The sequence below is a fragment of the Lupinus angustifolius genome, chromosome LG02, assembly GCF_001865875.1.
Source record: "Lupinus angustifolius cultivar Tanjil chromosome LG02, LupAngTanjil_v1.0, whole genome shotgun sequence".
NCBI classification, from domain to species: Eukaryota; Viridiplantae; Streptophyta; class Magnoliopsida; order Fabales; family Fabaceae; genus Lupinus; species Lupinus angustifolius.
This window is the reverse complement of record NC_032010.1, coordinates 5,810,159-5,824,362: the sequence shown is the minus strand read 5'-3', so window position 1 is coordinate 5,824,362 and position 14,204 is coordinate 5,810,159. Positions and strand designations below refer to the sequence as shown.

The window sequence follows — 14,204 nt, the reverse complement described above, 5'->3', positions numbered from 1 at the left end:
CTTACTCATACAAGTTTGTATACATCCATCATTTTTAAACACAATAGATACGAGCATCATGTATTGAGCCGTCCCTGTACAAGTTTTCTATATAGGCTTAAGGTTGTGGCTATAATGGTGAAAATCATGCTCCTTGTATTAAGGATTTTAAAGTACAACATAACTATAAATATTATCACAAGATAGACTCACTTGTATGATAGTGTGTTAAGAAAGTACTCAGGGTTGATATTCAATTTATCAAGTAAATAGGTACTCACCTCATGAATGTTGATCATATATAGTAACCATTCAATTATGAGTACTTGAATGAGTGTGTCACATGGTTACTTATTTATCTTTATTCTATAATATTTTGTTAGATATGATGATAACCTCCTTACAAGGAGTACACACTTAATAGAGGTTGATACACATGTACATTTTGAGCTATCATGTTTTACTTGATCTATAGTGCCTTCAAGTATTGGAAGTACTTAACCAAAATATAAAGTGAAATGATATGTTGATTTTTTTTCCTCCTTAAACAATAACTATGAATTACTTGGGTAAAGTATTTAGTATATTATTTTGCCCATGTGGATTAGATGTACCATAAGGCAAAGATATATTAAAATAGCACTGGTGCATTCCCCTATCTTATTGTATTGATAGGGAAATCTTCATTCATCCAAGCTAGTATGGACCTATTTATTTATTTATTTCCTTCAACAAATATATAACAAATTTAAAGCATAATATCTCCCTTATGAATGCATTTTGGGGCCATAGAATTTCAGTTCCTAAATGGTTAAGGTAAGGTACTCCTATTGCTATGAAATGTAATCATTTTATTCATCATTAAGTTATGTCCTCTGCCATCTTTTTCAGTCAAAAGATCATTATAGCTAAGCTTCTAGTTGGCACCTCCTCAATTATTAGCCCCACAACCTTCTCTCCCACTGAATAAGACTCCTCTCCATTAATAAAGAGTTTTTAGTGTATTTTTTTCTAACTTGCCTCTCCATTAATGGAGAGGAGTCTAACTCCCCCCACTACATCAAAAACAACAATAATAATACATATCATTTTTAGGAGACTCTCAAAACTATAATATTGCAATGAAAATTAGGACTACAAATTACAAATTAAACCAGAATAATAACTTTGTATAATAAAATCCCTATCCCTAATAGTTTTGAGCATGTGTAATATTCTCTAGGTTGGTTATGGAAAGCAAATGATTAACATTTGAAAAAGTATATATAAAAAGCAAGAGACAAGAAGACATAGAAGCTACGAACCAATCATCCATATCTCCCATTTTATGGTGGGGCATACCCCATTCTATAAGACTATAACCATCCCCTATTTCAGAACTCTGCTACCCCTTTGTCCCCATTACCATTACTACACTCTCAAGACCCATCACCAAATATTCTCTCTCTAATTTTCATCTACATTTCTTTTCAACAGAATAATAAAAAGATACAATTAATTATATTAAAAAAAGTAAAATTAAAACCTAGCATTTTCAAATCCATGCAAGTCACTAACTCTATTCAAAGACTTCTTAATCATAGCCATCTTAGCCAGCTTCTCAGCCGCTCTCCAAGCCGATGTCGGAGTTAACGGCTCTCCATTCTCATCCTCCAATGCAGCCACCTCCCTCTCTTTTTGCACATTTTCCTTCTCCGCCTGATTTTGCCTCCTCCATTCAACTTGCGCCAGCTCAGCCTCCAATCTGCGTACATACTCTATACTCGAATCCGAATCCAAACCCGAACCGGATTGAACCAAAAGGGCTCGAGCAGAAGCCAACAAATGATGAGCACTATTTAAATCCCCATTATGCTCCATAAGCCTCCTCGACTCAGCAATGGCTCGAGTCGCTATAAATAGATTCCTTAGTCTCTCGATTCTATTAGAACGGTTACTCTGAGGTGGCGGCACTATAAGACTTTGTTCCTTACCATATACAATTTCTTGTGTAGCAGGATCTTTGAAACAATATCTTAGCTTCATCGCGTGGTGGGTCCCATTTTCAAAAGACGACAATGGAACTCTTAGCTCAATCAATAAATCTCTCTCTTCCTCAGCGTATAAATCGCCGAGTCGAACAGCTCTCGAACTCAACAATGTAGGTCTCCCATTGCACGAGTAAACTGCAATTAACTCACCGGAATCGGTTTGAAACCCAAGCTGAATTCTCAAGTCTTGAACCACTACGCTTAATATACCACCCACACACTTAGCAAAAGCATCTTCTTCACCGGTTTCGGTTCTTCCGAACCCGAATGATTGAACCGGAATCTCGATATGAGCGAACCGTGTTGATGACACGTGGCTCATATTCTTCCGTTGATTTGATTTGGTACTAGTTTGTACCCTTTCATCTTGACCGTCGGATAACAACATCACACTAGCGACCGGGTTTCTCTCTCTTCTATCCTCTAACACTTTGGTGGCTTTTCTCAACGCATCGCCGACGCTGGTGGTTCCGTTTCCGGCGACGGAGACTAACCGGTCAACGATTCGCCGAGCCATGCGTTGACCTTGAGGTGTCATTCTCCGCAATGGTAGTAACCGTTTTGGTATCGCTGAGAAAGCTACAATGGAGAGTCTATCACATGAGCCAAGAGAAGAGATAACCAAACGCATCGAGCGTTTCAGCATTTCAAGCTTCACACCTGTCATGCTTCCACCGATTCCTAAAACTGTAACCAGATCTATCGGTGCGCGCTGTGAAGGATCCAGAACCGGAGCACCGCCGCTACGAATCGGAGGTGGCGGTGGTGGAGGAGGAGCTTTTACTTTCAGAACCAGAGCGTATGATTCGTAGCTTCGGGAAACTGATACGATTGCACACTCTGGCATTAACTTCACTTCTACGGTTCTGGAATCTCCGTTGTTGATTTGTTGCTCATCGGAGTAAGATTTAACCGAGGATGAAGGTTTTGGATCAACGAAAAAGCCCTGGAACTCAACGTCGTCGTTTTGTTGTTGTGCTTCATCGCCGTTTTCATCAGCTTCGGGAATCGGAACAAATCTAGGAGATAAAAGAGGTTCATCATCATCATAAGACCTAACGGAATCGGAAACATGCTTTTGTTGCGGTGGCTGAACGTGATTGGTTTTTGAAACGGAGGAAGAACTCTCTATTCTCGTTTTCTCAATTGAAACGACGTCGTTTTCGTTCTTGTGAGCAACCAGTAATGGCACGTCTTTCCAAGTAGCGTTGCAAACAGGGCATACGAGACTACCATGGTTTCGAACATGTGAAGCTATGCAAGGAAAATGAAAAGCGTGTGAACATTCTGCAGTGTAAATCGCTGTGCCTTTCCCCGTCTTCACACTGTTCAAACAGATTCCACAGTTACTCTGCAAAAAGAATAATAACAGATTAATACTCAATTCCGAGGTTTTAAATCTGGATTCACGACTATTAAAATGCCGGTTTTGATTGTTGTCATAACCATATCGAGTCACAATTATGGCTATATCGATCGCATTTGTCCATAATTATCCTAAATGTTACTGTTTTGAGAGTTTCCGAAACCTCTTACAAATTTTATTGTTAGGATCTTATAAAGAAAAGAATGTAGAAGAATGGAAGAAAAAAATGATACATACCCGGAATTTGAAGCTGTTTTTGAAGAGGGAGAGCTTCAAAGGGGTGCGATGAGAGGAAGGATTTGAGGTGGAAAGAGTTTTTGGGGAATTGAATGATCTTGGAGTGGTTTTGTTCTGAATTCTGGGGCTTTCATTTTTTATAGCTGCTTGAGCAGCTTCTGCAATTGTTCTGCAACGTAAGCTTGGAGATTGAGATTGAGATTGAGATTGATGTAACCTTGGAGTGGAAGGGTTGGAAAAGAAATTCAATCTACCACAGCTTCTGGGGTTGGGGCTAATGGGTTGTTCTTTGTTATCTGATAAACTTGATTCTGGATCCCTAGTGCAAAAAGCTCTTCTCCAACCAGTACTCATTGTTATACACACCACCAGGTACTACAACTTTTTCCTTTTGCTTCTATAGCTTTTTATGTATTGTTTGGCTAGAAGGAAGAAGATAGGGATTGGAAAAAAGTGATTTTGTTTGTTGTGATGGATCTGAAGATGGCACAGAAGACAAACTAATTTATTGAGGAGAGAGTATGGGATCAAACGAAAATAAAGCAATCAGACAAACTTAAAGCCATTAAAACATATATATATATAAACTCAAATATCTAGCCTCAGCTCTTTTGTAGAGAGAAAATTGCAAAAAAAAATCTGCCCCCTTTTTGTGAAGTGTAACAAAGAAGTCTCACATTATATAAAATTAGATGAGTCAAAGAACATATAAGTAAATAAATACATAAATATAATATCTCAGGTTTTGGATTAAAAGGTATGTCAAATTCAATTATATATTTGTTTTAGAATGTCTTCAACACTTTTTATCTCTCTTTCTGTCTCTACCTCTCTGTGTATCTATGTGTAATTTACACAAAAAAGGAAGTTCATCTTCGTTTACATATTTATATAAACAGAAGAGAATAATAATAAGAGTACTTAGATCTAAGCTTAACTTGATGAAGGATTTACATTAATAACAGCCAATAATTGACTGGTTTTACTATGATAACAGCCACGTTGGTATTGTTGGGTTTATAAAAGTAATAACCCGTCAACGCATAATGTTCATTTTTAATCTAGATTTTCTCATTTTTTACGTTGAATCTGTGAATCTGCAAGTTGATAACCCGAACAGATAATACAACGCATGTTACTGCTCTCTCTCTCTCTGGTTGTGCTGCCTCCATGCACACCACCTTGTGACTGAACTAGGATACTCTGTTTGCATATCTCAAGTTAATTATATCCCACCAAATAGTATAGAAATGTTACTTTATGTTTTTTTAATTTTTTCAAATACATAACAACTTTTTATTGGATTGGTACACGATGAAACAGTTGATCCTCATCCATAGTAACTCTGTGTGTTTGTCACAACTCCATAATCAAGGACACGTGCCTTTCATTTCTATGTCCCAAAAAGAATGTCTCTTGTCTAATATATATATATATATATATATATATATTTAATATAACTTTGTTTTTATATTTATTTTATTTTATTGAATGATCCATTTTAATGGACAAATATCACATGTCCTATAATTTTCTTATCTTCTTATCCTGGACCAATAAAATTTCATAAAATATTAATTTTGCTTTTTATAATTTTTCTTTTTAATGAATGTAGCTTTGTGATTGATTTGGTAAATCAGTGAGACATGAATAGGGACATGCGATCCCCATCCTATTTTAGTTGATCTGAGACACAAATGAAGACATGGATGGGGACAATAAATCTTCATTTTAATTGTGATTGGTTAAAAAAATTGTATTATTATGAGGAAATGGATCGGGACAATAAATCTTGATTCTAATTGTGATTGGTTAAAAAATTGTATTATTATATGGAGTAATACATTTTTTCAGGGGTCCCATTTGAGCCAATATTTGCAAATTTGATTATAATTAAAAGTGATTTTAAAGTGAAATAATATATATTTGAATATTTTATCGCTAAACTGATTTTAGTTAAATACCATTGATTAGATTGTTTTGATTAAAATTGGTTCTGAACAAACGTTTTCTTCCCCGTCCTTGTTCCTTAAACCTAGACCAAGCTACTCTATAGGTATTCACCATGGATCAAGTAAGTGGGGATTTTGACAGAAATGTCCTCATTTTACTATAAGTTTATAGTATAAAATTGTGTATAAGTTTATATGATATAACTGTTATTATATCTTAATTTTTACTTTATCTTTCATAATATTTTCCTCTCCATTATTAGAGAGGTCTCTAACTATCAAGCATAATACATGTGGAAGAACAACTCGACCTAGCTACTCAGATTCCTTAGAATTGTACGTACGAATGAATCTTCCACCTTCTTCTACATCTTCTCTGTCATCCAACCATATTACACTGTTGCATATGCTACTGTCACTGCTCTACCAACAATTTTCATTTGCAAAATAAGTCAACTGCACTCAAATTCAAATTAAACTTAACTATTATTGAAATTAATTTTACAAAAGTAATCTCATTCACAAATAATGTTTTATAAAAGCTCACCCAAAACCAAGTGATTGATGTAAATAATTGAATTTCATAAAAGAATCTCCTCTGATAACACATGTAATTAGTACTGGTGTTCCATATTTGGCCGTTTGATTGGTCACACCTAGTCACGATCATACTAAAATACAAACAAGGATTACATGTCCCAAAAAAATCATTTCTTCATATTCATATTTAATCATATATAAAAATATTATTTTATGTTTTTGAATTTTTTATTTTAATTAAATATAGCAAGTATGTGGGGTCCACGTAGGGAGGTCCACTCTGTGCCATTTCCAGTTTTTACTACTGACTGTGACTAGTGACTATGCATGGTTTTGTAATAATACTACTACACTGTGATCCCGTGGACTTTGCTATAATACATACAGAACCCCATGCACAATTTACCCTCACCGGAACCTCGTATAGCAGTGTGGTAATTTTCAATAACTGTGATAAAAAAGATAGGGAGAAAACTGTAAAACCTAGATGTCAGTGACTCACAGCTTTAGATCGTAGATACCAATTTCTGTCATTTACCATAACAAATTTGCTATATCCTACAACTTACTATAAAAAATGATATATTATATATAAATGAACCAACTACGTCTATTTACGGCTGATAATGAATAAACTTATTTGATATTCTTCAAAATTCATTTGTTTTTAATTCGATAAACTTGACTCATGAATCCAACAAGTTGAAATTGATTTAAAAGATAATTTTATGTAACATACAAGTTAAACTTAAGCTGAGTCCAATTTGAATCGTTATATCAATAATTTTGATATAAAAATTATGAAAACAATAAATGAAATCATATAACTATACATGGAGAAATTTGACTCATTATATTAAATTTATATTAACTAGGTACATAAACTTGAACTTGATAATCCACTGGAAAGTCCATGAACCTTAGTCAAATGAATTATTTACGATTGTAGTTAAATGAAGTTCCACTCGACTCCAACATTTATTGTGTATCAAATAAGTGTGCGTTGGACTGAGTGGTAGTATTCCATGCATGTCTGAATGGCTAGGCAAGAGTAATAAATGGTGCAGGTTGGAGTAGAGAAAGGTGAAAACATTAATTAATAGCCATAAAAAGAGTCAGAAATTTACATAAAAGACTCAGTGATCAGAGTCATCAGACATCCACATGACCCGTCCTTTCTTACTTTGTCAGTAGTTTGGAGACCTACCCTCACAGGCCCCTCCGACCCAAACAGACCCTTACCTTCCCTACACTTATTATCCACACCCTACATTTAAACCATGTTACTGGATAATCGACATAAGTTCTTGAAAAATCAAAGAAAAATTAATATCTAGGAACATTTTGTTATCAATAATATAAGTAAATTAAAATATTTGTCTCTTTATTAAATAAATACTTTGAGTAAATAATGTATGTCAATATATGACAAAAAAGTAATTATTGTTTTTTGATTTCTAAAGTAATAAATAATATCAAAATGTAAATCAAAAATTAAAGGGAACGAAGAAGTAAACTCAAACTCAAAAATGAATTCTTAAATTTAAAATCTTCTATTTCCATTCAAAACCAAACTCAAAAATGAGTTCTTAAAAAAAAATATGACAGTGTATGAGTTCAGTCTAGTTGTTACTTACTGCACTATTCATCATTCATTTATATTTATCACTAACTTTAAAAAAAAAGAAATTAATTACATTAATTGTATATAAATTTTTATATTAACAATATATAAGAAGTAGTAGTTTATTTGCTTTAAGAATAAGTTTTTAAAATATACTCTTCATCTTAGCTATTATTGAAATCTAATAGTTTAAATTAGTAAATAGATCTAAACAATTAAATATTCATAAAATTAATGGTTAAGATAGAGAGTAAATTTAAAAAATTTACTCTTAAAATAAGTGAATCACTAATTATATATAAATATTATCGTATTTGCAATGGACAAAATCATAAGTATCAAAACGTGAAAACATAATTTTTGAAGTTAACTTTTTTCCTACCTTTCTTAATTAACAATCCATTGGACATTGTCTGTATTAACACAAAATAACATAGAGATATGAAACAAGTTTATTTATGTTTTTGGTGATAATATTGATGATTATATTCCAAAGTGTAATATTTCTACACTAATAATGTAAAAAAATTATATACAATCAGTACATCATTCATTATTTATTTGCAATATTTATATTTAAAAATCAATAATAACTAAAATGAATCATAAATAATACTTTAATAATGTAAAAAATGAATACATTTATTTGCAATATAGATCGTTCTTCTATATTTTAACTACAATTAAATTTTTAATATATTAGATTATACATGAGTCTTTCTCTAGAGAATAAAAATGGGAATGAAGAAATCGGGCAGCCACCAAATTGAACCAGTAGAAAACAGAGAGAGATAGAGGTCAGTGGGGCTGGTTCCTTCCCAAGAGTACATAACAGAAGAGATAGAGATTTGACTCGAGTATGCTCATCAATGACTCAATTATTTCCCCTCATCCAATTTTTTGACTATTATTCCCTCATTTTATATTTATTTATAGTTAACACTTAAATAAAAATATATTATAGATTATATATTCATTATATGTAAATTTTAATAATGATCCTCATATTCCATTTGTAAAAATATCATTATTAAGTAATAAAATATCATTCCATATAATTTTTTTATTAAAGAATATAACATTTTTCATTAATACACGAGATTCTAGGATGTGAGTCTGAACGCATTGCTGACGTTTTCAGATAGGTCATACTCGTGCTCATTTTTCATTAAACTGTTTTTGTTATGAGAAAAAAATGTATACACCGATAATGTAAGAGTTTTTTACACTGTTACTCAATTATCTACCTTTTATTTTTAATTATGTTTGACTTTTTACAAAAAGTAATCCAAATGAAGGGTAAATGATACACTAATTGTACATAATTCTTTACACTATCAGTCATATTACACTCTTTTGTTAAATGTCAACTCGCCAGGGCAACAATGTGAATGGTTCTCTGATTTAATACTATCATTATTTAACTCGTGAATCCTTATAACAACATTAGTTAAGTTCATAAAAAATTATTAAGGAATTTAATTCTAGAATGAAAAAAATGTTCATCTTTCTAAGTTGATGAAGTAATTATAAGCCAGTTTATTTAGTAAAATAAATTAGTTTATTATTTATTATATTTGACCAATGGACTTACAATTTGACTTATAATTTATGTTTAATTTATTTTACACTTACCAATAAGATTATAAGTTACTATTATCAAATATAATTCTGGTTTATCGATTAATTTCTACAAGACTGTACTAAAAACTTATAGATTCTCAATTACTTTTGTCAAATTTATTTAATTCATACAAATATATATAATCCAATTAGATTCAATATTAAAGTTTACTACCTTATTTATCTTTATTATATATAATGTTTTATGTTTACCTTTATAACACATGCTGCAAATAATTTTGTAAAACAAGTTGTAATTAATTTTGTAACATATATATTGCATAAAATATAAAAAAAGAATGAAATTTAATTAGAATAGATACATTTCCTTAACATTAGAATTCCACTATGTTAATAACTGATTGTACGGTATGAGTATTACATATATATTTTTATTTAAATTTTATATTTGATATCATTTGACTTGCATATTTCCTTATTTAACTCATAATGTCCGCAATTTCAATTATTTATTTTTATTCTAATCAACTTTAAATTTTATACGGTTACTAAAAAATAGTCATGCTTATATTTATTTATTTCTTCGATTATTTATTGTGTTCGTCAATTTCATGATTACTTACTGTATTCATAGTTTTATTTAGAGTAAATTATACGGATATCTCTAAGTTTTAACAAAATTACACAAACTATCTCTTATTTTTTTTTACATTTACACAAACTCTCTAATTTTTATACTTTCATTGCACTGGTCATGCATGAAAAATAACTGTAATATTTTAAACAGAAAATGTGATAAATGCAATTTTAAACCAGATTAACTCGAGAAGTAAATCAGACAGTTTACCTAAAATTTAAAAAGTGGAACATTACTCTAATATTTTGTTTTACTGTGGTCCAAAAAAATGAAGATGTGTTCTTTCAATATAATTATTAATTATAAAATTTTACATTTATGTATAATTATATACTTATAGATAACAACTATTAATTATGTATGAAATAAGTCGGTCAGATAGGATGACTTAACCGTTTAAACATGTTAAACCTAATACGTGACCTCTACCTATTTGATGTTCGGTTCAAGTTTCATAACATTAGATATTACACTATATCATATGAGGAAAATTGTATGTACTATCAGTTTATGAGCTTGATACTTGATCATTGTATTATTTATTATTAATATTTAATTATTAGGGAATTTTGAAGAAAAAAATATAACTGAAGTGTGAATAATGTAGTGAATGTGAATATATTTTACATTGATAATGCGCAAATATCAACTTATCATAATACCCTAAAATGTTAAAAAACATAATCCATGTAGAGAAAAAAATATATGCAATAAGAATATACGTTGAGAATATATGAATTTTATATAATATTATTATATTATCTATCATTCATATTTAATCTTGATTATCGGTCGAAGAAAAAAAGTAAGAGATAGTAATGAACTTTAGTTGTTCTAGTATTCTAGTATTTTATTACTAAATTGAGTTAGGCAGGTTACGTAAAGCAGAATGAGAAGTGAATCAGTACTTTAATTGTTCTAGATAATCGATTTCGTGCAGAATGAGATTTTCACTTTTTGTTCTAGTAATTCTTTTTTGAAGGATGAGGCTACCTAAAAGCTAGAAGTTAGGTTTAGCTTTTTGCTTAGACAAGTTCTTTCTTCGTTGCCTTTGTTTGGGGAGACAACACTCAACCCCTCTGTAAAAATTTACCCTCAGTTAACTTAACACTGTTCATATTTTTTCAAAATTTTGCTTTTGTTCCCATCGCTTTTAAGAATGTAGTAAAAAAATGTGAATTAAGTAAAAGAGTTAAAATTCACTACATTTGTAGATAAATTATGGGATTCAGAAATTATTAATGGTCTTCTCAAGTTAAAAGCATATTTTTACCCAATCCATGGCTCTGGATTGCTAACAAATGAATGCCTAGAGCCAAAAATATTGTCATCCACAATGGATCTCTAATTATCTTTTTTTAGTGTTTCCAGTGTTTCCGGTGTATCTTTTTTTTTGGAATTGCTTTCTTTTGGGTATTTTTTGGAATTTTTGGGAATGGATGTAACTTTTTTTGAGAATGTTGGTATTGTAGAAAAAACCACTTTCTCTAAACCTAGACTAGACTATTTATAGGAAAATTATCACTAACTTAACCTAAACTTAAGCTAACTAATTTTTAACTCTGGATAAATCTAGCCACTTATGTAAGAGATCTTAACCGAAATGATTTGACCATCCTATTTTAATAATTTTTCTGTTAACTCATTTTCAAATTCAAATTAGGTTGTTATTATATTTTACTTATTTAGTTATTTTAATTAATCCGAAATTTTTTATAAAAAATGGATAAAATAAAATTTAATTAATTTTTTATACATTTAATATTCAAAATTTTGAAAAATCGAAATAATTAATAGAAAAACATTTTTCTCTCCTTTTTTAAAAAAATATGGGCTCATAGAGGTTCATTTCTAATTCAAATTTTTTTATCCTAGTTTTTTTTATTAAGTTAAATTAGCTTTGAGTTTTCGGTTAACCTAATCATCTAGATTTACGAACCCTAACAACATTAATTTATTTATTGTTTTTGAATTTTCGGTTAACCTAATCACTTAGCTTTAGGAACCCTAACGTCATTGATTTATTTATTATTATTATTTGAATTTTTTGTTAACCCAATCACTTAGATTTATGAAGCTTAACAACATTTATTTATTTATTATTATTTTTTAAATTTTCAGTTAACCTAATCACTTGAATTTAAGAACCGTAACAAAATTAATTTAATATTATTATTTTGTTATATTTTTATTTCTTTTGTTTTATTTTTTGCAAAATATAGCTTCTAAAAAGAATTTCAAGTATAATTATAAAGTCCATAAATTGGTTTTAATTATTTTTACTCATTATAATTAAATAAAGTTATTTTATTATTTTTATTTAAAACATTTTGGATTTTTTCTGGGCCAGACAAAATTGAGTATTTACAGTAACTAATATAATTTTTAAATATTTTGAAGCATAAAATTGATAAATAAACTAGTGAAAGTTCCTTTTATTTTCTGAATGTGAAATCAAGTACCTTTATGAAAAATAGTTTTCAAATATTAAAGTTCATTTTTAAAAGTTATAAACTCCATTCAATTTTTATTTATCCATTCTAATAGCTTATTAATTGATTTAAAAAACTACAAAATATCTGAAAAATTATAAGTTCATGTTATAGAACAATAACAATATAAAGCATAAGGTCGTACCAGTATCTTTATTTTTTTTCCAATTATTATTTTCTTTTCCCTATTCCTTTTTAAATGTCTATCTTATTTTCATTTAGAGTAGTGAAGGTATACCAAGTGAGGGAAAGGGACATTATACTTGATTTTATTGGAATAATATTCCATTCTAACCTATTTGTATGTATGAAAATAATGATTAATATCTTTGTTAGTGATATACACGCATGTCATCGATTGTTTTGTTGTAGAATTTAAGTTAGACCATATTGATGCGAAAATAAAAAGTGATTGAAACACTTAAGAATCTTTTTCAAGTCCTTCAAATATAGAGAGTTCATTTTATCTCTTACTTGATCAATTTAAGCAAAATATGTACAAATATACTGTTCTTTTATACCCATTATTTATCGCATAAATACCATTATTGGTATCCTTGTGGGAATAAATATGAATTTTGGTATAGTAGAAGGCAGTGCAAAAATGGATCCTAAAAGCTCTTAAAAAACACTCCGACTTCTGTATGTTTTAAAAATGCATCAAAGATAAATGAAAATCAAAAGAGTTGCTATTGATCCCAAAATTGGATCAAGGATATAGAGAAGAGTGAACACAAAGGGAAATAGGATTGAAATCATGTCTCATATTATATACAGTTAAATATTGGAATATAAGATCGAGATTGATTTGATTATTTAAAAAAAAAATTTAAAATTTGAATCGTTATTTTTTTTAAATATAACATATCACTATTTTTGCGATATTGAACTTTTCAGTATTGGAGAGGATCCAAAATAGGGAAAATAATGAGAAAATCGAAAATAAATAGAAAAGCTGAAGAGCAAAGCACTTTCAACACTGAAATACAAGCCCTGACAACATTACATCCAAATAAATAGAAGAACTTTTGACTTCTTCATGCATGTAGATAAATATTGGAGATACATATTTATAACCAAGCTTATGGTAACATTATATTTATTGGAAAATGAGCAAAAAGTTTAAATTTCTCAACCACAATAAAGTCACCATAAGAGTGATCCAGTAGTCATAGGGTTCAAAAGGCTCTAACCAGGTTTAAAAAAACCATTTATTTATGAATGAAAAGCTGAAAAGATCTGTGTCACCTTTCTATAAAAAAATTCATGACATTTCACTAGGAAGTAGTAATTTAAGTTCACTTGTGCCATATCCAATACCCCATTTGTCAAAAGTAATCAACTTTTTTGATTCAAATGCTTTATGGAAGTCAAGGTAGGCAATTATTTATGAGTTCAAAAGAAAAAAATATATATATATACACATATATATATATATAATAATATAATATGTAAGAGTTTTTTAATATGTAAGTTCATCATATATTATCCTTATCTATATAAAATAATGCAAATGAGTGATGCATGATTGATATGCATGGATAATGCATAAATATTATATTCATTGATTAATTATATCATGCCCAATAATTTCTCTATAATCTTGGTGGTTCATGACTTCAAATTGTACCTACCGTTTCTAACTGGGAAATTTACTCAGTTGGTGCACTTTGACCGAAAAATTACGGTCTTGGTGCATCTTTTGAAAATATTACGAAAAAGGTGTAGTTTTCACCTAAATCGGCAACCCTGTTGCCGATTTC

At 29.9% G+C, this 14,204-nt stretch overlaps 1 protein-coding gene across 1 annotated transcript; it reads right to left on the bottom strand.

Annotated features, from left to right (window-relative positions):
- Nucleotides 1,221-4,186, bottom strand: LOC109334425. Its single transcript, XM_019570203.1, has 2 exons — nt 3,613-4,186; nt 1,221-3,360 (listed from the first exon to the last, which is right to left on the bottom strand). Exons 1-2 carry the CDS (start codon nt 3,964-3,966, stop codon nt 1,498-1,500), a joined length of 2,217 nt encoding a protein of 738 aa, XP_019425748.1. The 5' UTR covers nt 3,967-4,186; the 3' UTR covers nt 1,221-1,497.